The following is a 25,608-nucleotide window of genomic DNA, read 5'->3' on the forward strand; positions in this document are numbered from 1 at the left end:
TGTGGCCTTTACGATTTGATTGCAGTGTGCACAAGCAGTGCTTGTGTTTTTATCATTTTATAAGTTATTTTAAATAAAATTGGATAATATTGACAGTTTCGATTTATCTTCTATTGAATGTAAGAATGTATTTGAAGAGCAATTTCATCGTTCGAGTCCAAATCAAAAATTAAATATTCAGAATCACTCATTACATTTCCGCCAAAAATATGTATAAAATATTGCAATTTTCCATAAAATTAATTAAATAAGAAAAGGAATTATAAGTGTAATTATGAATTATAACTGTTTATTCCTAATTACATGCCTGAAAATTTAATTAATTGTAATTACTAACTTAAGTGAAATTAATTACTTACTAATTATAAAAGAAGAATTGTAATTATAGTTAATTACATATATAATTAATTATTGCCCAGCCAATATAATGTAATTTTAAAATAAAAACTCGATTTTATATTATAAAACTGTAAAAATTTTATAATATTAATTTCAATCAGTTTACTATTATTTACAATCTTGTTCAGTAAGTAATCATAAGATAAATTAAATTTTATAAGATAATTATGTGCGTTTAGATTCAAAATGGATTTAAAAATTATTAGATAAACTAGAAAGTAAAAACAGAACCCTTTAAATTTTAGCAGTTTAGGAAAGCGGAGATAAATTCACTTTATTTTAAAATAATAACTTCTCTGCGTATGGCTCTTATGGCAGTGGGGGCTGCAAATAAACATGATACATTGTGATTATCTATTATTCGAAAATAAGCTGCAGCATTTGGTGTACCAATTGGTTTACCCTTAATAAAAAAATTAAATAATTTGTAGTTTGTACATATATTAATAAATGTAGCCAATCAAAGATAAATTTTTGGTGAATATGTGAGAGAAATCTTAAAACTTATCATAGTTGGATAATAATAATACCATCCAAATCCAATTAATTTTAAAATAAGAATCAACTAAATCTAAAGATTTGAAACTTCAAACTCGTTTTACTCATTTTAATAAAAAAGCAAGTAGAGCACCTCAAATAATCAGGCGACGCTATGTTAAATATAAGTAACTTTTATTTTATTTAAACTTTTTTGACTGACGCTATTGTCAAAATATTTTTAAAATATGACGGGTCGGGTAACATTAAAAAATTGTCTTAGGCCGGACAAAATACTTTTACGGGCCAGAATGGAAAACAGTTTTAAAAATAGTTAGAAGTAGGTCATGCTGGAATCGAATATATAGTAACGGGTTATTGAATCATAGGGATGGACTCTCTAAATTTTAAATCATTTATTGTAGGCGATTTTTAAATTTAAAAACTGATTGGAAGAAATGTATATCTACTTCATTATTTTAAATATATACAGAAAAATATATAACAAATAACCTCATAAAGAATTGTTGTATTCCGATTTAATAATGGTCCATAGCATGCATATGAATGGCCAACAACCCAGCCTAAATCAGATGCTGCCCAGAATACTTCACCAGGATGCACGTTAAATATATTTGTCATTGACCACTTTAAAGCGACTGCATATCCAGCTGAAGGCCGAACTATACCCTGATATCATACATTTAAAAAAATTATCAATGTATTACTATTATAATAACTATTGAATTAATTAATAAGGGTCACTCATTTTATAAAAAAAACTATTAATAATGTTATTCGTTGTAAACCTCTAAAAAAATGGAAAAAAATTTGGAGGATAGGGGCATCGATCCCCTTACCTCTCGCATGCTAAGCGAGCGCTCTACCATATGAGCTAATCCCCCAATCCCATTTTCGTGTAATAAAAGGTTATATATATTTGACTTTCTATATCATAGGTATTTATTAATAACTTATTATAAAAAAGATCATAAATAATTGAGAAAACTATATAAAAACTAAAATAATGTGTTCTGATTGAAATTATGATTTTAAAAAATCAAATTAAACCTAAGGCAATGATTTAGCCTACTTTGTATTAAATTTATCTAACTATAATTAATTTTTAATTTTTAAAGACAAAGAGTCAATTATATGTTTATTATGAAAAACGATTCCGGTTATCACGTGATCAAGTACAAACGTTATTAACAGTAAGATTTTTCCTTTTGGGAAACACGATATATACATAACAGCAAGAATTAAAGATTAAATTTAAAATAATGGCAAGAAGGATGATGATGATAATGATACGTAGACCGATTATATGATAATTCAAAGGTCCCCAATAATCACAAACGATATTAACATATAGTTTCTTTTACAAGAAGCACGATATGGACATTAGTGATCTGCATCGGGCTTAATTTTTCAAGCCCAGTTTGAACCCGAATTTTTTTTTTAAAAAATTTACCAGCCCGGACCGAATTTATTTAAAATTTCTTTTTCTTTATAGCTTTCATCTTTTCTGGTGGTAAGCTCCTTCAATATCTCTCCACTTTATGTTATTCATGCTATCTCTCTTATCTAATTTATACTTCTTCATAGTGGCTCTAACTTTATGGCCCCATTGTAGTTTTGGCCTTCCTCTTTTACGTTTGCCCATCACTTCCAATATCTCATATTTATTTCCTATATAGTTCATAGGTCTTCTCATTGTGTGCTCATACCACTTAAGTCTGTTCACCATTATCATAGTCTTAATAAGCACTAACTTTAAACTTCCTAGAATTCTTGTACTTGCACCTTATCCTTTCTTGATACCCCAGAAATCATCCTCAGCATTCTCATCTCCATAGTTTGTAGACTTCTCTCTTCTGATTCTTTGGTTGGCCATGTTTCCGAACTATATAGAATAGTTGGTTGCTATATGGAACTGTAAATTTTTCTCTTCAATTTGTGCGGGATTCTTTTGTCAAAGAGCACTCCAGATAAAAATCTCCACTTTAACCACCCTTGATTAATTTTACTCTTTATCTCTTTCTATTGTGCCGTTTGTTTGTATAGTGGAGCCCAAATATTTGCAGCTTTCAATTACCGATATCTGCCATTCATTTATATCAATGCTCTCTGTTTCATCTCCTCCTATCACCATATACTCCGTATTTTCTCTGTTTACTTTTAGTCCGAGCTTTTCTAGAATATTTATCCGACTCATTAATCTTTCTTTCATTTCATCCTTGGATTCGGCAAGTATAACAATATCATCTGCAAATATCATATTCCACGGGACTGTTTGTGGTATAGACTGTGCTAATACATCTATTACTGTTATGAAGAGAAGTGGACTGAGAGCCGACCCTTGATGAACTCCCTCGGCTATTGTGAAGCCTGCTGAAGTACCAGTTGTGCTACGGACCATTGTTGTATGGCACATATACATATCCTGTATTATTCTTATATATTTTTCGGGAACCTTTTTGTGGCGTAGCGCCCACCAGATATGTTTTCTTGCGATTCTATCGAAGGCCTTTTCTAGATCAAGAAAGACCATGTGTAATTTTTGTTCTTTTCCCTGTATTTTTCACTTATTTGCCTAATTGCGTGGATCGAATCAGTTGTTGATCTTCCAGGCATAAAGCCAAACTGAGTCTCTGATATTTTAATTATGTCTCTTAACCTTTTTTCTATTATTTTTTCGTAAAGTTTAAGACAGTGTGACATTAATTTTATGCCCCTGTAATTTTGACGATTGTGTGGATCCCTTTATTTTTGAAGATAGAAACTAGAGAGCTCTGCCTCCATTTTTGAGGAATCTCTTCGTTTCCCATATAGAAATTAATTTTTATAATTACTCAAAATAAACGATATATGTTATATGACGTCTAGTTTCTATATATAAAATCAAATATTTTTATTTTACATAAAAAATTCAACATAAAATTGATAAATTCAGATAAATTTATAAAAAATTCCAAGACACGACCGGCCCGAATTTTTTTAAAAAATATTAGGTCCGACCCAGCCCTTAAAAAATTGGCCCGACATTTTGCGGATCTCTAATTGACATACCACACACTTTTAAAGATTAAAATCATATTTTTACAAAAAAATAAACTAACCGGAGCGTCAGGTCACAGGTGTATTACATTATTATTAATTTTTGAAATACATATTTGAATGGATCGAAAGTATGAATCTGACTGTTTATTCCGGCAGAAATTTGCTTTTTTTATTTTTCACCGGATTGTACAAAAATATTATTTTTGAGCAGGTGTATGAATTTTATTTAATAATCACTTATATTATTGTATTATAGTTAAAATTTATTTAATTTTAAAAGGTACATTATTACTAAACGATTAATTACTTGCCGCCAGCCACAAGATAAAGATGAAAAAAGAGAAAAAGAAATAATAAACGAGAAGAAAAAAATTAAGAAAAGGTGAAAAATATAGATTAAAATGGATATAAAATTAAAGAGAGATAGTTAAGAATTAAGAAAATAACAAAAAAGACCAATGTTAAAAAAATGGCATTTCACTATTAGATTAAAATTTGGGCGTCAACTTTAAAAACTGGAACCAGAACTCACTTTTCAAAATTTAAAGAACCGAAATCTTTTTTTTAATGTTAAGAACAGGAACCCTTTTTAGTCTAGGTGCTCGGATTTCATTATGTTGATCGGCTCTTCGAAAAATGAGCGATTTAGTTTTCAAAAGTCAGAATATGAGAACTTTTCTTATTTTTATGTAGTATCAGATCTTTTTTTCTCTCTCTCCGTTTGGCCTTTGGTACTAAACCCATTAAAGTTTACAATATGGTACATGGCAGCTATTATAAGATCTTGATTTAAATGTTTATAAAGAAGAAATTATTGTAATTGAAACATAAAATCCTAAATAAATTTGGAAAATAATAAGGATAACAGTTTCCCATTCAAAAAAGGAAGAAAAATGAGATCAGGAAAGAAAAGTCCCCATCAAAAAAAAAGGACCGATCAAAAATGGAAAAGTTTCAATCAAAAAAGGAATAAGTCCTATCAAAAAAGAAAAGCATCCAATTAAAAAAGGAAGGTTTCAAAGATTTAAGAAAAGTTCCAATCAAAAAAGAAAAAAATCCAATCAAAAAAGTAAAAAATCCAATCAAAGAAAGAAAAGGTCTGAATCCAGAAAGGAAAAGTATCAAAGACTTAATAAAAGCCCCGATCAAAAAAGAAAAAGGCCCTATAAGGAAAATCTTTAATCAAAAGGAAAGGTTCCAAACAAAGCAATCAAAAAATTAATAAATAAACCCACCAAAATGAATCACTAAGCATTTTAAAGAATATATAAATTAGTAGCACTTGTTAGGGCAGACCGCTTCCAGAACCAACACCCTGTAAATTTTAAAATGGGTTCCGGTTCTCGTTTCTATAAATTATAAAAGAGGGATCCAGGTTTTGGTTTCTATATTTGTCCCAATCATTTCACCTTTTCTATACTCTCTTAAACTAAACCCCATTTTTAAAAAAAATCCCTAACTTAGGCTTACTCAACTCGGCAAAAAAAAAGTGTGGAGACCAGAACCCTGGCTTTAACATTTTACCAAATAAGTATCCAGTTAAAATTACAATGTTCAAATTATCTTTAATATTAAATTTTAAATATATTGGGTTAAGAAAATCAAATATAATTTTCACGCATCTAAATTTTAACTGTTTTGATGATACAAAAAACAAAATTGTGGAAGAATTTATCATTAAACTAATTTTAGTATAAGGGTTTGCCTATAGCCATTTCATCTAAGACATTTCGCCTATAGCTTTTTCGCCTAAGGAACGCCAATAATCGCCAATGTGCCGGCGATTCACCTATAAATATTTCGCATAAGACATTTTGCTTATAGTTTTTTTGTTCAAGGAGCCCCAATATATCGGCGATTAGTCTATAAACATTTCGCTCATTAGCGCTTGTTCGCACTTAGGCAAAAAAGCTATAGAGGAAATGTCTATAGGCGAAACGCCCCCCAACCCATAAGGAAGTGTGCTTTTAGTTGTTAAATAAAAAAAAATGTAGATTTTAGGTTTGCATTATATATCTTCTTCTGGGTAATAATAAGTTAGAATTTTCAAACCCCTTCCACTGTCCCTCTATTAGTAGAAGTAAGATTTCCAAGCTACAATGAAGTATATCTGTCTCGCGCCCTTTATCACATGGGACTATTTTGATCTTTGATGTTATTAATCAAACCAATATCAAGCGAGGCATAAATAAGAAAATAAAATATTAATATATAATAAAAATAGTACCTTGGGAAGCCCCGTCGTTCCAGATGTGTATATGATATATAAAGGACTTTCACCTGCTAAAGGAATACATACATCGCTGTAATTATTTGTCATCTCAAACTCCCAATCATCGTCATGTGTACTAGTTAGACATATTTTGTCCTATATAAATTTTTTAACAACACAAAATAATTCCAAAATATATTCTTCTAAGTTTTTTTAAGATCGGATCGGTTCCAGTCACTGATATTTTTAAGAATGCCGGTTATTGGTTGATATTTTTAAATTGGCTGATCCATATAAAAATGGCAGATAAAAAATTTAAGTTATATTAAGGAATCTTTTTAAAAATATGATAATTTTTTTTAATTAGAGCAATAGCCTATATTTGCTTTATATATTTATTTTATTGATATTTACTTTGGTTTATTCTATTCCCTAGGTATTGTTTTCATATAATTCTTATTTATAATCGGATCAGTTGATAGGTAAACCCCGATCAGATTTTATAAATATATATTATTAAACCTCTAAGTTTAACAAATTTAAATATTCATATATCAAATTTAGGCCTCCCAAAAGACGAATCACTTATTAGTGTTGTTAAACGGCTTGATTTGAGCCTATCAGCAAAATCTTCAGGCTTGCGTAATATTTTTCTGGATAAAATATTATAGCCATTTTTAAAAATAGGCTTAAATTGAGCCGTTTAACAACACTAATTCGTATACTACTGTTTTAAAGTTTGCGGAACAAATAATTTAATATTAATATTGTATTTATAATAATTGAATAATTTTAATATTCGTAATTTGATTGAGCCCTGTAAGTCAGATAAAAGCCGGGCTCAAAAATAAATATACAAAAATTGAGTCGGATTCGGTATAGAACAAAAAATAAATCGGTCCTAACTCGGTTTATAATAAATATTTTTCCTTTTCCTTTATTAAAATAAAACGACAATTGGAATATTATCTGGAATTAGGGCAAAGCAATTAGTAATTTTTATTTTATTTGACTTTATAAATAGTTAATGTCATTATTTAAATAATATATTTAATTTATAATTCAAACACACTTTATATTTTAATAAAAACTTATAAAAATCATTTCTTAAATAAAGACCATCACAAATTGCATAACCCCTAACTATAATTTACTATTTAAGATTATATATAATATATAAATATTATAAAATGATACAAAATAAAGTTACATAATAAAATATAAAACTCGAGAAGTCATAATAAATAAAATACTTTAAATACATTTTTTCCATATAATAATGTAGGAAAATTGGTCTTCAGTGAAGGATAATATTCTTTTGATTATATAATATTATCTCTTAATAATTATCAAATTTAATATAATAAGGTTCCATGTGACAATTATTTTCAAGTAGGTGAGTTAATACATATAAAAGATTGAGCAAAATACCACCTAAAAAATTTTTTAAAATATGGAGGGGGGGGGGTGCTCAAAAATAAAATTAGGGTGCTACTATCTTAGTGAAAATGATTATTACTTTTGTGTTATCATATTTAATTATTTTAATATTTGCTAATAAATGAAATTTTATAATGAATAAAAATGAGTACCACACTAATTAAAAATGTTTAGATATATTTTTAATTTTAATTTAATTTAAAATAAGGGTTAAATTTATTGCACAAAATTATTTAATAAATTTGAAAAAAACCCAAATAAGTCCCAAATCAATCAATTCCGTATGTTCTAATTAATCTAGTTTAATTTTATCAAAGTGTGCTTATTATCACCTTCAAGTAGATAGCCCTGATGGAATAAGAGTGGGACATAAATACCTCTTTAAATTTGCCTAGATAATCAACCTCTTCACAGATAGAAAGGGATTTACCGCTGATTGCTTAAACAGCCAATTTTATCATTTAAAAATGGTAAATGACTTGAGGTTATCCCGAACTTAGGATTTTGTTTACTACCGCGTCTCAATTTCTATAGGATCCATACTAAATTATACTCCGTAATCTCCTTCCTGTTCACTATTTTTCACTGAGGCAAATTTTTTGGCCGTACACCCTACGTGTCGCCTCTTCGCTTTGTACACTCACCGAGAAGTGGTAATTCTATTCTAACTTATAAACATGCGTCCCTTACATTCAAAGGATGTATTTTCAATTCAGGTGTTCTCTTGCCTATAACACATGATGCGGAGACATAACTCATAAAGGTAAATAACATAGGTAATTAAAATGGAATGCATTAAAAATGGGTTAATTAAATGGATGACAAAAGGTTGAAAGGCCAAAAACTATGGTTGAGTTTAGAAAAACTGTAGGAATTGTACCAATCTGATTACGCACCCATTGACTGAGGTGAGTGGGAAATATCTATTGTAAGACAAACGCGGACTGGGTTAAGATAACAATGTTGAAAATAAATGGTAAGAGGCCTGAAGAAATACCAAAACAAGGTTGGCCGGGCAAAGATGGTAGAAAAAGATTTACAACTAACTAACCCAAACGTATCAGGTTTATTCGGGAGAATACTTTATAGAGCTTGTGCTATAAAAATAAACATTAATCCCCTTTGCAAAAAAAAATGTATTTAATTTAATCCGTACGTTCCCCTTTCCATGCCCTCGCAGCGGCATGCTGATGAAATCAACCAGACACCATTCCCTGCACCGCATATACTATAAATGCAGATTTATCTTACACAAGATAATTAACATGATTATCTGCAATGCTTTGACAAAAATGTAATTTTGAACCTAGAGAAATGAAGTTGGTGACAACAAATCTTCCGACTGAAATAAACTCTCATTCTTTTAGGAACGCTGGCCCGATTCCTTGTTTGGGATTACATTGACGTATTTGTCAAATCCAAAAATAACCACTTCAAATGTAAACATCAAAATACATCTCCCTCACTAATACCCCATTAATTCACAACTTTGGATATCATTAAAATTTTAACTGGGCAGAAAAATTTATAATTACACCAGTGTTGCAATGGTGAACTTTTTAATTGCACAAAAAATATCTTTAGAGATATGATGTTCGAACACAATCTCAATCCATGGGTGATTATTAAATAATTCCTTTCTATAAATCTTTCTACATTTTAGAAAAAATTAAATTCATTATTAAAGAAAAATATTAATAAATTTTAACTGAAAATTCGCATAGCCATTTCATGAAAACGCATTATATTCGTATAAAACGTGTCAAATACCCAAAAACGCAAAAGTGAAACTAAATGATGTCCTTTGTATATTTTTTTAAAAAAAACTATAGCCATTTTGAGACTTCCTTTTTACGTGTGACAATTATTTAAATTATAAAGGTAAGAATCAGAACTAATTGACCTTGAGCCTGCTTTTTTTTTGTAAATCTAAGGAGATAAACTTCAACTTAAAAAAGCAAGCATTTAAGCTATAAAAATGAATTGAGTTTTAAACCTAATAAATGATAATAAATTTTTGTTTAAAATGTATATTTTTTTAATATTTGATATATAAAAAAAATTGAAGATTTAAAAAATATATATATTAAATGACTAAATTAAGTAATTATTATTCAAGGATAAAGATTATATATTTTTTTTGATATTACAATTGACTTTGAATATGGTATGTTATTTTGTATTATACATATTATACTCGTTTATATTTATAACAAATAAGAAATCTATATAATGATAAAAATTAACCTTCATTTCCTTCCTTTGGTAAATCAAACATTTGTTAGGCTTATGATTTGAAAATTTGAGCGCTTGATCCATGATAGGCTTATAAGGTACGAACCTTGTTGGTTCAATACCGTGAGAGGCTGTTAAAATTAATTTAGGCTTTGATTATAACGTTTGATATGGATAAAAAATTAGATACAGGATTTCCCGTCCGATAACAAAATTTAAATTAGGAAAAAATATTTAGTAAATATTTTGCGACAAAATTGGAGAGATTGTGCGTTTTCGGAGTTGAATCTTGTGGTATTATGTAAATTTAATATTGTACGAAATTTAACATTTTTATATTTGAATAATAATAGTTTAATTTTATATGTTTATTCTTCGAAAAATTAGTAATAGTTGTACTAGATTTTACATTTTTATATTTAAATAATAATATGTTAATTTTATATTTTTATACTTCGAAAAATTATTATATATTATATGCAAATAATTATGTATATATATATGATTCAATTTTCAATAAAGTTAGTTAGAGTGGAATTTTATAAAAAAGAAAAATTTGTTTACATTAATTATAGTATCTGAAATTAATTACAGACAGAGAGATTCTAAATATTTCTAAATAGAGAAAAGTAATACGATAATTTAATAAATTGGAATTATTTAAAAGAGTTTACATTATAGTATTTTAGGTGTGCTCAAAAGTAAGTGGTTAGCAATCGTTATTATTAAAATTAATCCTTTACAATTTGTAACAAATCCGAACTTAACTCAGGGTGTTAATGTTGTATTGGGAGTGCTAATTAGGAATCAAAGGTATATTAAATCTATATAAATAAAATAAAGGATTAATTTTAATAATAACGATTGCTAACCACTTACTTTTGAGCACACCTAAAATAATATAATGTAAACTCTTTTAAATAATTCCAATTTATTAAATTATCGTAATACTTTTCTCTATTTAGAAATATTTAGAATCTCTCTGTCTGTAATTAATTTCAGATACTATAATTAATGTAAACAAATTTTTCTTTTTTATAAAATTCCACTTTAACTAACTTTATTGAAAATTGAATCATATATATATACATAATTATTTGCATATTAAATATAATAATTTTTCGAAGAATAAAAATATAAAATTAACATATTATTATTTAAATATAAAAATGTAAAATCTAGTACAACTATTACTAATTTTTCGAAGAATAAACATATAAAATTAAACTATTATTATTTAAATATAAAAATGTTAAATTTCGTACAATATTAAATTTACATAATACCACATCTCCCTCCTTCAGTTCTCCCTTACCCCATTGTGTTCGCCGCTTCTACCATGTTCCTGCTAGGTACACTTGAATTACTATTCGTTGTTAACTCCAAGCTGGGACAAAACCGTAATTTATGTTCTCCACCACAGGCCCAACAATCTAATCTCCTTCTTGCACCATATGGGGTTGTTCTTCGATCCCCTCTTGTTCTAGTCGGAACTTCTTGTAACCACTCCCCGTATCTTCGTCTGGCTTCATTCCTTGCCGCTTCTACCCATCTGTTTGATTCTTCTGAACCGTCAACGTCTCTTATCTCGATCCTCATTATCTTGTTACCAACTCTAACATACGAGGCCATCTAAATAAAATACTTTATACACATATATATATATTCTTCGAACTCTTATTTCTCTATACTAGGTTAAAATTTCTTCTCTAACTCTTTAAGTCTATCAACCCTTTTATTTCCTTCAATTATGATTCTCCTACTATGTATATCATCAATTTATTTTTTTCTAAATTATGAATCTCTTAATTATGTCTCATCAGTAAATCTGATTATCATAATTACGTCTTTCATCAATTTATTTCTTCTAATCCTTCGTATATTTCTTATTTCTCTCTAAGGCCCTAAGCTTCTTAACCTTACTTGCTTCAGGTGCCTTGTAAAAACTCCTTCTTGTCCTTCAATCTTTACTTCTACTTTTTTTTTCCTATATTTTTGCTTATTACACCCTTCCCCCATTTAATAGGCCCATCAAACAACAATACCCACACCAAACTTCCTACTGGAAATCTTTCAATCTCTACTTGTTCTCTCCTTATCACTTTTTCCTTTAAAAGATTTAATTCTGATCTCGTCTTTCTTCCTAAAAATATTTCAGCTGGTGACTTTCCTTTTGCTGTTTCCGTACTGTTGTATGCTAACAATGATAATCACCATTTACCTTCTCCATATTTTTCCTTTTTCAACCAACTCTTTACTAACGCTACCATTCGCTCAGCTTGTCCATTGCTTCTTGGGTAATAAGGTGGTGATAATAAATGTCTAATATTCCACCTATCACAAAATTTATCAAATGCTCTACCTTTAAAAGCTGGACCTCCATCTGATACTATCGTCTTCATTAATCCATATTTACCTACAAAATCCTTTATCTTATCTAAAGCTACTCTTGTTGATAAACCTGAAACTTGCTGACAATCTATCCATTTTGAAATATCTTTTCTTCTCATATTCTAAAAAATCTACATGTATTCTTTCGCATGGAATGTCTGTCTTTGGCCATTTATCTTCCTTATTCTTTGCTGGAACATTAGCCCACATGTTACAGGTTTCACAGCTCCTCGCTAACTCTTCTATTTCCTTATTCATCTTAAGCCACCACATATATTCTCTTGCTTTATTTTTCATTCTTTCTATTGCTTGATGACCTGAATGTATTACATTTAAGGTTTCCTTTCTTAATTTATTCGGTATCACTAATCTATATCCTCTCAATAAACAATTGTCTTCTATATTTAATTCACTCTTAACTTTTTTAAACGCTTTATCTTCATTTTTCCATTCTATATCTCCTTTTAAACAAGCTTTAATTCTTATTAATTCTTCATCTTGTTGGGATATCTTTTCTACTATTTCAAATGTTATAGGTTTTTCTCTTGTATCTATTCTCACAGCTCTTATAATATTACCATTTACATTTTCTTCTTCTTCTATATATTCTAAACTATTGATTACTGGCTCTTTGTTTTCAATATCTTTATTAAACAATCTTGATAAAATGTCCGGTAAGCAATTTTGTTTACCTTCTCTGAATTTTATCTCAAAATCGAAATTACCAACTAAAATTAGCCATTTTTGCAGCCTAGGTGAAATCATAAGTTCCTTATTTTCCTTCTTAAATAAATCTACCAACGGCTTATGGTCCGTATACAATAAAAACCTTTTTTCTATCAGATATTCCTTGCATTTCGTAAGTCCAAATTTCACTGCTAAAGCCTCTCTTTCTATCGTGGAATAATTTTTCTCAGAGCTATTAAATCGTCTCGATGAAAACAAAATAGGTTTCTCAACATTATCGATCATCTGTAATAAAACTCCTCCTATACCTTCATTAGAAGCATCGACTGCTAAAATAATATTTAAATTCTCATTAAAACAACTTAAAATAGGCTTCTCTGGGTATTGTTGTTTGATGGGCCTATTAAATGGGGGAAGGGTGTAATAAGCAAAAATATAGGAAAAAAAAGTAGAAGTAAAGATTGAAGGACAAGAAGGAGTTTTTACAAGGCACCTGAAGCAAGTAAGGCTTAGAAGCTTAGGGCCTTAGAGAGAAATAAGAAATATACGAAGGATTAGAAGAAATAAATTGATGAAAGACGTAATTATGAGAATCAGATTTACTGATGAGACATAATTAAGAGATTTATAATTTAGAAAGGAATAAATTGATGATATACATAGTAGGAGAATCATAATTGAAGGAAATAAAAGGGATGATAAACTTAAAGAGTTAGAGAAGAAATTTTAACCTAGTATAGAGAAATAAGAGTTCGAAGAATATATATATATGTGTATAAAGTATTTTATTTAGATGGCCTCGTATGTTAGAGTTGGTAACAAGATAATGAGGATCGAGATAAGAGACGTTGACGGTTCAGAAGAATCAAACAGATGGGTAGAAGCGGCAAGGAATGAAGCCAGACGAAGATACGGGGAGTGGTTACAAGAAGTTCCGACTAGAACAAGAGGGGATCGAAGAACAACCCCATATGGTGCAAGAAGGAGATTAGATTGTTGGGCCTGTGGTGGAGAACATAAATTACGGTTTTGTCCCAGCTTGGAGTTAACAACGAATAGTAATTCAAGTGTACCTAGCAGGAACATGGTAGAAGCGGCGAACACAATGGGGTAAGGGAGAACTGAAGGAGGGAGATGTGGTATTATGTAAATTTAATATTGTACGAAATTTAACATTTTTATATTTAAATAATAATAGTTTAATTTTATATGTTTATTCTTCGAAAAATTAGTAATAGTTGTACTAGATTTTACATTTTTATATTTAAATAATAATATGTTAATTTTATATTTTTATTCTTCGAAAAATTATTATATTTAATATGCAAATAATTATGTATATATATATGATTCAATTTTCAATAAAGTTAGTTAGAGTGGAATTTTATAAAAAAGAAAAATTTGTTTACATTAATTATAGTATCTGAAATTAATTACAGACAGAGAGATTCTAAATATTTCTAAATAGAGAAAAGTAATACGATAATTTAATAAATTGGAATTATTTAAAAGAGTTTACATTATATTATTTTAGGTGTGCTCAAAAGTAAGTGGTTAGCAATCGTTATTATTAAAATTAATCCTTTATTTTATTTATATAGATTTAATATACCTTTGATTACTAATTAGCTCTCCCAATACAACATTAACACCCTGAGTTAAGTTCGGATTTGTAACAAATCTAAAATCAAAATCGCTTGAATTAAAATTGAAATGCTTAAATTGCTTACAAGCTCGAATTAAGACATGGGAATATAATTATGAGAAACCCGGCCCTAAGAGCGACACGGGTACACGGAAAGGGCCGTATTTTAATTTTTTAAATATACCCGGGGCGGCCCAAAATAATTTTTTTTAAATACCCGGGCCGGGCCGTATATTTTAAAACCAAATATTTTAAATCGCTATTATTAGCTATAAGAATTAAAAATAAATATAATCGATTTTTAAAAAATCTGGGCCGGGCCTGAAAATTTTTTTTAATCTTGGCCGGACCGAAAAAAATTTTTGAAATAAATTCAGGCCGGGCCGTGCAAATGGTACCTGCAAGTCTGATAATTATTAACTTTTTACTTGCATTTTTAAAAAAATTAAAGTGCATTCAAAACTATAAAAATATTTCAATTTTTGTAAGTCATCGAACGGAAAATCCTGTATTATTAAATTAATATATAAAAAAAATATTGACAATTTTTTAAAAGTAATTAAGCTAAACCTCCGCATGTTTGATGCGAACAGATAGTTCTTTGGCTCCAAAACCTCCAAAAACTAACGAATGTATAGCTCCGATTCGACTACAAGCTAATATACCTACAATAGCCTCTGGTATCATTGGCATATAGATCAAAACCCTGTCACCCGGTTTTACACCATTCTTCACTAAGTACCCTGCTAATCTACTCACCTGAAACAATTTTTGTATGAAAAAATTAACCTCCTTATGTGAACAAAATCTTCTTTTTTTGTTAATTTATATATTTATTCTTTATTTCCTCTTTCTTTCCTTTTTTTCTTTTATTTAGTAAAATAAACAATGAATTTTTTGTTAAACTTTGTTCAATAGTTCTTGGTATGTCAAAGAGGTACTCTTCTCGATAAGCGGGCTATCGTGTATGATTGCTTTTTGATGCCCATGACCTTCTATACAATGTCTATCTAACGAGTTATAACAGATGTTAAATTTCCCTCCGACAAACCTTTTTAAATTAATAAATTGTTTTAAAAAAAAATAAAAGTAAACTTAAATCGAGCTCTATGAATTTTATACAGTTATTTTTATAGTTTTTATTCAAAATTTGTATTAAAAAATCTTAAGTGTTGACCGAATGAATCATGAAAGATAATTCCTCGGAAAAAAATCTCAGGAAAATAAATTTTCGGAAAAAAATCCCAGGAAAATAAATTCCCGGAAAAAAATTCTTTGGTAAATAATTCTCAGAAGATAAAAATTCTCAAAAAAATATTTAAAAATTTTGAGAAAATTAATAAAATAAAAATTATCTCAAATAAAATTGTTAAATAAACATATGTTCAACAAAAAAGTGGTTAATATTAAACTTAACCCAATTTTTAAAATATTAACAATTAACCATAAACCATATATTGGTAACGTTATATCCTTATCCGAAATGTTGTCAAAAGATACTTTTGAAAGTTGCGCGCTACCGCTAATGAAAGAAAAGTATTCCTATTCTTTGAAATCGCAATAAATATAAAATGCTATTCAGTATTTCACATACAAATATACTAAGCTCGAATCCCTAATATTTAGAAACTCGCAACCTTTCATCTGATGATGGCCTCAGACCTGATAGTCTCACAACTATCCCATGGACTATGGGTAAATTTATCATTTAGGATTATACCTGTGTTACAACTTCCCCACAATTATCAATAGCAACATACTCACTCAAGCCGAAACAAATACATTGGATAACTTCTACACCAATTGCCATCCACCAGTGGATTTTATACTTCTAATACATTCCTTTTAAAAAAAATTGTCATAAAATACGAATCCACACATTGGAGCCCAAAAAATTACTTTTCTTAAGATTGAAAATACTGAAGTATTTAAATATAACTGCGCGTTTTCAGGAACTTATAAGTTTTACATAATCGTTTCGTGTCCCCTACTCCCAATAAAATTTTGCATTTTATATCGTTTTTTTACATAGTATTTATGTATATTTTTAAATTGTTAATATAATATTTAAAATATTTGAATAAAGATTTATTTGAAAAAAATATATACAAAATACTTTCTAACATATTCAAATAAATAATTTAAAAAGTATTTGCATTTAGTATTTTAAATACAAGTATTCGCATTACTGCCCAATTCTGCTTCTATATCTAAATCAAATTTTAAAAAGATTGTACCTCAAAGATTTTTTGTAGAGATTTTTGATAAAAATTTAACTAAAAATGACAAAATAATTTTTAAAAATATAAGTAAATCTTTTATAATTTTCATGCATAAAAATTTTTTGAGATTAAATCACAAATTTTATAAAAAAAACCAAAGATTTTTTTCAAACTACTGCTCTATTTAGATGTAATTGATCTTTGAAACATGATTCAAAATCCGATAAAGAGAGAGTCTGAGGTGTAACTATAGTTTTTTTTCATTTAGCCTATAATATGGTTGGTTAGTGTGACTGGAAAAAATGATTGTTTAATTAATGAATTATACATTTAATCAGGCAATAAATATTGGCCAGATATCATTTTTTACAAGTAAAGATCAAGGTTAACTAATGAATCATATGATAATATATTCTTAAAGCCTGAGATACTTATGTGCAATTATAAAATAGGACTTCAAGGAAACGCATAAAACAGGGTACCATAAAAATAATTCCTATGATAATTATATACTATAAAAAAAACTAACCGTTATTGTGAAAATTATATACTATAAAAAACTCTACCAGTAGTAGTAGCCATTATATAACTCACATAATTAACCAACACAACTCTAAAACTAAAATTAATAAATTTTCAACTCCAAATTTTATAGATTAAATATATTTTAAAAAAAAACAAAGTCATAAAAGTCCTAATAATTATAAAATCTAATCCCTTTTATTCTTTTTTGGGACAAATAGATCACGAGTTTTACACGTGATATATAAAATCAGGCGACTATTTATAATAAAAAAAATTGCTATCTCTTGTGAACTCGATCGCCTTGTTATTTTGAAAAAATTTTTAGCTTCATCACACAGCTACATATTAAAATATATTTTCCAGCACTTGCCATTTTCGCTTTTTTTAACGCTATTTTATTTAGCAATATTATTCTAAACTTTCGCTATTACATTAGTTTTTGCACTCGTTAATTTAAAATTTTCGCTCTCGTTAATTTATAATTTTGGTTCCTACACAAATTAATTCCCTTTAGTACACTATTATAAAAATTTACATTCTATCTTTAATAAAATCTCTCTCACAATTGTATTTTACTATCGCGTTTTGCTCTCTATATATATTTCGTTAACGCTAATTTAATTCAATAACAATTGTACACTTATTTTCAATAATTAATATGTATTAATAACTCAAAAATTTCAACAATACTTTTTTTAAACCCTTACATATTTTTTTTTAAATTAGCACCACATTTTTGTCAATACCTCGATAATTATTAACTAACCACTATAATTTTCCCCATTTTAGGTCACATTCACCGCTTTAAATATAATTTCTTAATGCAACGCTATGCCCCGTAAGTTTCGATCACGGCACGATTATGATAATTATACACTATATAAAAAACTAACCGTTATTGTGAAAATTATATACTATAAAACTTTACCAGTAGTACAACGCCATTTTATAACTCTAACAATTAACTAACACAACTCTAAAACTAAAATTAATAAATTTTCAACTCCAAATTTTATTTTTTTAATATATTTTAAAAAACAAAAAGTCATAAAAATTATAAAATCTAATCCCTCTTATATTTTTTTGGGACAAAGAGAACGAGTTCTACACGTGATATATAAAATCAACTATTTATAAATTTGATAAATATTAAACAAAATAATTTTTAAAAATAAATAATTTTAAATAATATGAAAATTCCTTATAAGTTTTCTAAATCTATTCTTCGAGAATGATTCTATAAATTTATCAGAGACCTGCAGGCCGTATTTTAATTTTCTTTAAATATACCCCCGGGCCGTATATTTTAAAACCAAATATTTTAAATCGCCATTTTAATAGCTATAAAAATTAAAAATAAATATATTTTAAAAAAATCCAGGCCTGACAGGGGGACCCGGGCTGTAAAAAATTTTTGCAAAAAAAATAGGACCGGGCCGGACCGAAATTTTTTTTAAAAACCGGGCCGGGCCGTGATGGTACTTCTGAAGATCTCTGAAATATATCAAGGTTAAAAAATTAAACTATCCTTGAATCGATTTTTGAATCTATTTTTTATATTAATTAATAATATGATCATAAAAATAAATGTTTTAAAATATAGACACTACTAGCAATTATCACGGTATTGTTTACGCGATATGGACTTCGTGAAAATGATCTCGGGTTTTTATTTTTAGCGCCATATTTTTAACGGTCAATAGCTGGAAAACGCTAATGGTACAAATCAAGTTTGAAACGGTACAAATCAATCCCGTTTTAAAAATTTGAAAAATGTCAAATTTTGAATATCGGGGGGGGGGGGGGGGGGCTAACTTCACGCTATAATATAAGGTCTAAAATTTGATTTCCGAAAAAAATAATGAAGATAAAGCTTAATTTGAGGTATCATTAGGAAGACAAAAAATTCTCTATCGTAGTACGTTAAAATATTATTTAAAAAAATTTTCGAGTGTTTTTTTATTTTTGGCGCCATATTTTTAAAGGTAAATAATTGGTAAACGGTGATGGTACAAATCGAACTGAAAACGGAATCGGTACAAATCATCCTCTATCGACCTATACACTTTTTATTTTTAAATTCAAAAGTTGGGGGGCTGTCGTGAAGTTGGCCCCCCATTTTGTTCTTTGAATATCTCAAAAACGGTGATGGTATAAATCGAACTGAAAATGGTACAAATCAGTCCAACTGATAAACCATTGAAAATTCAAGAGTGTGGGGCCAACTTCACGGACCTCTTTTGTTTTACTGAAATCTTAATATACTATGTTATAACGATATTAAAATAATTTTATAAATATTTTTGCAATGTAATAGTACATGTTCATTGAGATAATAATTTTTAAGAAATATACAAGTTTTTATAATTTGGTTTTTTTCCTAGGAAATATTTTCTGCTTAATATATTTTAAAATCTAAAAAATAGGGAATTTATTTCTGGGCGAAATTGGAATTTTTTTAGGGGAATTTATTTTTCTGGATAATTAATTTCCTGATAGTTTCTTGGGGATTTTTTGGGGGAACTCAGAATCTTTCGTGGTATTTTTCCTGGGGGATTTCTCTTAACGGGTAATTTTTTCTCGTGAAATTTATCTTGCTCTCACCGGACCAAATGGGTAATAGGAAAAAAGCCCCGGAAAACCCCCTTAGAAAAATAGCCCTTGAAATATAACTTCCGAAAAATAACCCTTGAAAATAACAGGAAAAAATCCCTGGAATAAAAACTCCTGGAAGAATAACTTCTCAGAAGAAAAATCCTCTAGAAAAAATTTCAAAAGATTATTTTTTTTGTTAAATTTGACGCTTATATATAAAACTTTTTGAAAAACTCTCATATAACATAAGATTGGTTAATGTCAAACACTTCTTCCATGAGATCTCAAAATCGAAGAGCGGTGGGGAGTTATTAAGAATGTTTTACCTTAATAATATATGGGGGGGGGGGGGGGGATTAAATTTTTCCTTTTTCGCTGATTTTTATTTGGATTTTTTTTTCTTTACTTTATAAATTTGGATTTATATTTTTTTTTGGATTTATATTTTTTTTTACTAATTTTTATTTCAATTTACTTTCTTGAAGGAGATTAGAATAGGATATGACAGCATGGCATATGAATGGAAATTTTGCTAGATCTCCAAAAAAAATTCTATAACTTTTTACTATTTGTGTTAAAGTACCCTGAGAAAAATTCAGAAGCTAGGTCTGGAAGCAAAACAGGACTGATGAAGCTTTCTTTTGTGGCATGATGGAAAGCTAACATTTGTTCCCTTATGTGATATGGCCGATGCAATGACATTCCTAAGAATTACTCTGAACAATGTTAAAGATATTCTCGATTATTTAGATAAAAATTATTAATGGAGTATCAAGGGAGTATCAAGGGAGGCCGCAAAAGGCAATTCTCAGTCCCAGATACGTCGAATTGAGCCTCAATTTCCCTAGGTGGAAAGTAAATCAGATTACTCTATTTGACGAAAGAAAGCACAAATAGTGATGGAATTATCGTTTTCTAATCTGTTGGAAATAGGCATCCATCAATCAATTGCAGAGCTATAATACCTAGATTCTGTCAAAGAAACTTTGCGATGAATACCGATATTTTATTGGAGCTCTTTCAATATGGAGGGCATATGAGTAACCTCAAATACGACTTTTCCAGAGTGAATTTGAACCATTAAAAAATTAACTTATTAATAAAATATATTTTTATAACATTTTTTTTTACTTATATATTATATTTGTAAAATTATAATTAAAATACTAAAATATTTATTTTTCTGTCTATATCTTATAAAGATGAGTGTATCCATTATATGCAATAAAAATATAATCCAAACAATATGACTTTATAATTCTTCCGGGGGGGGGGGGGGTATTTCCTGGTAATTTTTTTTCCGGGGGAGATAAATGAGAGAAAGAGAGGAAAAATAATTTTGTATTTTTTTTAAACTTACCAAAAATGAACAGATTTGAAGTCATCATAAAACGAAGGGGAGGGGGGGTTAAAAAGCAGTGTCTTCATTGGAACCTCAATTGGGTATGTAGATTTTAAGAGAATATATGATCCAATAACTTCAAATTGGAGGTAAGGGTTTTTTTACATATCCGGGTCAAGCCCTGATATAAATGTTATTTTCTTAGACGTGGCCATGATTTTGCTAGAAGGGCACTATTAGGTAAGTGTTTCCACCATAAATTTAGTTGGAGATCTTTACTTGTGTGTTAAACGACTCGATTTTAGCCGATTTTTAAAAACGGTTAACTCGATATTTTATCCAGAAAAATATTACACAAGCAAGATTTTTCCCATAGATGACACAAAGGTTTGGACATCTATTCGCGAAATCTCGAGGCTTAGGTAATATTTTTCCTAGAATATTGAATTAGCCATTTTTTTTAAATAGAAATCGAGCCGTTTAACAACACTAATCTTTCCACTTATTGTAGGACTTTGGCTGTTAGATTTTTAAAAAAATAATTTAGTTTTTTTATTTTTTTTATTAAAAATGATTTTTTCTTAAAATTTTGAATTTTAGTCATTATTTTAAAAAATTGTTAACTTTTATTAATTTTTCCTTCAAATTCATAGTGATATTGTATACATTTTTGGGGGAGGTGGATGTAGAGAGATTTTTATTACAAAATGATACATATGAGAATAGGCGACTTTCTGAAGGGGTTGAATTTATCCTTGCCCCCTTCCACCATGGTTACACCTATGTCTATTTTTAAATATTGATTAATATTTACTCCATTAATGTGCATGTTTTTTTCTCAATAAGTATTGAAATACTGACAGATATCTTTAAGATGATAGTATTGGATTTGTCAACCAGGACTGGTTTATATAGCTTTACAATCGAAACCAATTTTGGCCAACAAAATAGCTAGATTCTATTTGGTTTTGCACTTGATCTGAAGCAGACAATTTTCTTCTTCTTTAAATTGTAAAGTGATATAAACAATCTGATATAACTTCACTATAGAATTGAGTTTTTTTGCAAATGGGATGAATGCATCTCTGATATTTATATATTTAATAAAATAATAAATTCTTAATAATTTAACATCATATATACACCAGCAAAAAAATTGAACTATGTAAAGTAGAGGCCTGCAAGGCTTAGCCCAAATTTTTGCACAAATTTCCCAGCTTGGCTCATTAAATTTTTTGTCAAGTCCAGCTAGTTAAAAAAATTTTAATTTACCCAGCCCCTGAACCTGGCATGGCTTGTTAAAATTTTACTAAAAGTCTGCCATGGCCCAAATTTTTTTGTACAGATATTCTTTGCCCATCACAATTTTAATATATATATCAGAGACCTGCAGGCCCGGCCCTAAACCCGGCCCGGCTCTAAGCCCGGCCGTATTTTAAATTTTTTAAATATACCCGGGCAGGGCCGGGCCTAAAAAAAACATATCCGGGCCGGGCCTAAAAATTTTTTTTTAAATATATCCGGGCCGGGCCGGGCCTAAGATTGTTAAACCCAGGCCGGGCCGGGCCTTAATATTTTTTATAAAAATTTTTACATTATGAGTTAATGGTTATAAGATTATATTATAGTTATGATTAATATAATATTGGGTGATGGTTAACACTACCTAACACCCACAGATCGATCTAATTATTAATTTTTTGCAAATTTATTCAAGGTATTAATATATTTTTTTATAATTCATATCTAAATTTTTAGAATATATTTTACCAAAACAATCAAATAAAGGAATATCACTTCTTGAAGTTTGTAATACCTTTCAAAGCGAAAAAGGAGAAATAAAATTGATTTTACTTAATATAAAGCATTTTTTAATTGAAAAATTTGTTTTACACAAGTATCATTTTATTTCTCTTTTTCTCTGTCCCAAATTCAAGCAATTACGTATATAGTCAGGGACAGATCGCAAGATGACGGAAAACTATATAAAAGATTATATTAAATTACAAGAGGCTCAGGAAGTAAATGAAATACCATCGACCAGTCAAATTACGACTGTTGTTAAACAAACTGAATCGTTTTATGACAAATGGGGCGATGGTAATTCTGGTAATATGTCAATACCCGATGATAAATATTATAATTACATAAATAAAAAAATAGATGAAACATTTAAGGTGGATAATTTGTTAGAGTGGTGGGCGGCTCATCAAAGCGAATTTCCAATTTTAGTAAAATTGGCAATTCCTGCTTCAAGTGCAAGCTGTGAGCGGGATTTTTCCACTACGAGAATTCTTGAAGAAAGAAGAAGTAATCTTCAACCTGAAAAGGTAGATATGCTTCTCTTTCTTCATAATTTGTGAATTTTTAATATTTTTCTTGAGTATAGGGTTTCGTCAATCATGCTGGTTTTTTACTTTGCAAACTGTCAAATATTTATTGCATTTATTATATTTACCTTGAGTCATGAAAGTTTTTAATCCAACATTTTTCATTATTTTTTCTTACAATATTATATAATACAATTATCTTCTTTTGTTAAAAATTTATATTATAAAATAAATTATATTAATATTGTGCAATTAGATTATATTCAAAATACTATTTATTATACATGCATTTTTTTAAATAGCAATTTATTTTTATTTTATAAATTAAATAGTAAATTAAATACAATATATTATATTCTCAAAATATTTTCCATTTTTATAAGTTAAATATTAGTTTTATTATTTTTAAATGCAATATAAAATATAGTATATGCTCAAAATTTTATTACCATTTTTATGAATATTAGTTTTATTTTTATAAATGCAATATAAAATATAGTGTATGCTCAAAATATCCATTTTTATAAATAACAGTTTTATAATTTTTATAAATTCAATATAATATTCTCAAAATATTAGCTTTTAACATGTATTTTTTAAATAATAAGCGATAATACTCGCTGAAAAATATGGTAAAATACCTCATAGGTGAATTTTTGTATATACCAGGTCGAATATAATTTTAAAAAATTCCGAGGGGTCTTAAATTATTAAATCCTGGCCGGGCCGGGCTGGGCCATAAAAAAATTTTTTAAAAAATATCCAGGCCAGGCCGGGCCTAAAAAATTTAAAACCGGGCCGAGCCGTGCAAATTATACCTCTGCAGGTCTCTGATATATATATATATAATTTTTTTACAATGTCAATTAAGGCTCTTATAACTCTCATGCTCATCTATGACTATCTATTTTTACAGCAACCACTTTATAAATTAAATTAGGTTTGATATCTTATTTTGCATTGCAATTGGATCATATCATAAATAAATTGTTTAATTTCTTGCAAATCTATTATATCATTTATAGATTTAGTATTTTGGTTAGAAGATCTTAAAATACATAGAAATTAACATATTGTAATTTATTATCAAATAGTAAATCAAGATGCATGAAATTCAAAAATTTAACAAAATTTTATTCCCAAACTGTATTAAAATTTTAAGAAAAACCAGAGATTTGAGATATTCTCCCTGCTTTTTTAGATCTAAATTGCCAAACCTGGCTCAAATTTTTTTTATTCAATTGCCCAGCCAATTTTTTTTAGGTATGACTAGTGTGCCTGGCCGATTTTAATTTTTTTTTAATTTCCTGGCTTAGCCCATGGATTAGGCTTTTGGGTAGACTGGGCTTTGCAGATTTCTAACATACCAATCCTGAATTAGGATAAGGAAAGATAGATCTGGTCCATCTTTTCTCGTGAGCCATGATTGTTCTTAGAAGTTTGGTCAAGTCATGACTTTGAATATAAATAAGAATTCTTAAAATTATATAGAATAAGAATTTTAAAATTTCTTATTATTGTAAATCTTTCATAAAAAGGCAAACTTGGATTATACAGTTAACTAATATCATCTTAAGCTAATAAAAATCCCACCCCCCTATATACCCCTTATCACTAAAAAATATATATATACAATTTATCACTGAACAGTAATGTGTCATGACAAACCAAAATAATTTATACATGTAACATAGCAAGTTAATAAGACATAAAAAAAACCACTAAATTTCACATATGAGTTAATCTATTTCAACCAGTATTGAATTTTTTAAAAAAATATCTCTATTAAATAAAATTAATAAATCTATCAAATTCTATCAAAATATATATGTACCAGTTATTAAAGGGTGAGTTAGAATTGTCTAATATTTTATCATATTTTTCATGCCAAAACAAATTTTTTGATTGCTCTGACCAAAAATATTCTGGTTTGTTGATACTTGTTTGATAAATATCATTATAAATTGATTTAACTTTGGATAAATAACGTATTTTAATCATATTTCTATTCATTATCATTTTATTATTATTAAGGTCGATAATTT

General features: G+C 28.3%; 1 protein-coding gene across 2 annotated transcripts in view; it reads right to left on the reverse strand.

The window, feature by feature from the left end:
- LOC135930536 (acyl-CoA synthetase short-chain family member 3, mitochondrial-like) overlaps positions 1-25,608 on the reverse strand; it is a 42,370-nt gene extending 16,762 nt beyond the window's left edge. Inside the window, exons 1-7 of one of the 2 annotated variants that reach the window (XM_065467342.1) lie at positions 25,398-25,606; positions 15,456-15,600; positions 15,120-15,308; positions 9,839-9,976; positions 6,167-6,307; positions 1,390-1,566; positions 692-802 (exon numbers count right to left, since the gene is read on the reverse strand). In XM_065467342.1, coding sequence (XP_065323414.1) covers positions 692-802; positions 1,390-1,566; positions 6,167-6,307; positions 9,839-9,976; positions 15,120-15,308; positions 15,456-15,600; positions 25,398-25,582 — 1,086 coding nt within the window. In that variant the 5' untranslated portion in view covers positions 25,583-25,606. Of the gene's footprint in view, positions 1-691; positions 803-1,389; positions 1,567-6,166; positions 6,308-9,838; positions 9,977-15,119; positions 15,309-15,455; positions 15,601-25,397 lie in introns of both variants that reach the window. The other variant, XM_065467343.1, reaches the window with a different exon arrangement.

Source organism: Gordionus sp. m RMFG-2023, chromosome 5 (genome assembly GCF_954871325.1).
Source record: "Gordionus sp. m RMFG-2023 chromosome 5, tfGorSpeb1-WG-v2, whole genome shotgun sequence".
Classification (NCBI taxonomy): domain Eukaryota; kingdom Metazoa; phylum Nematomorpha; class Gordioida; order Chordodea; family Parachordodidae; genus Gordionus; species Gordionus sp. m RMFG-2023.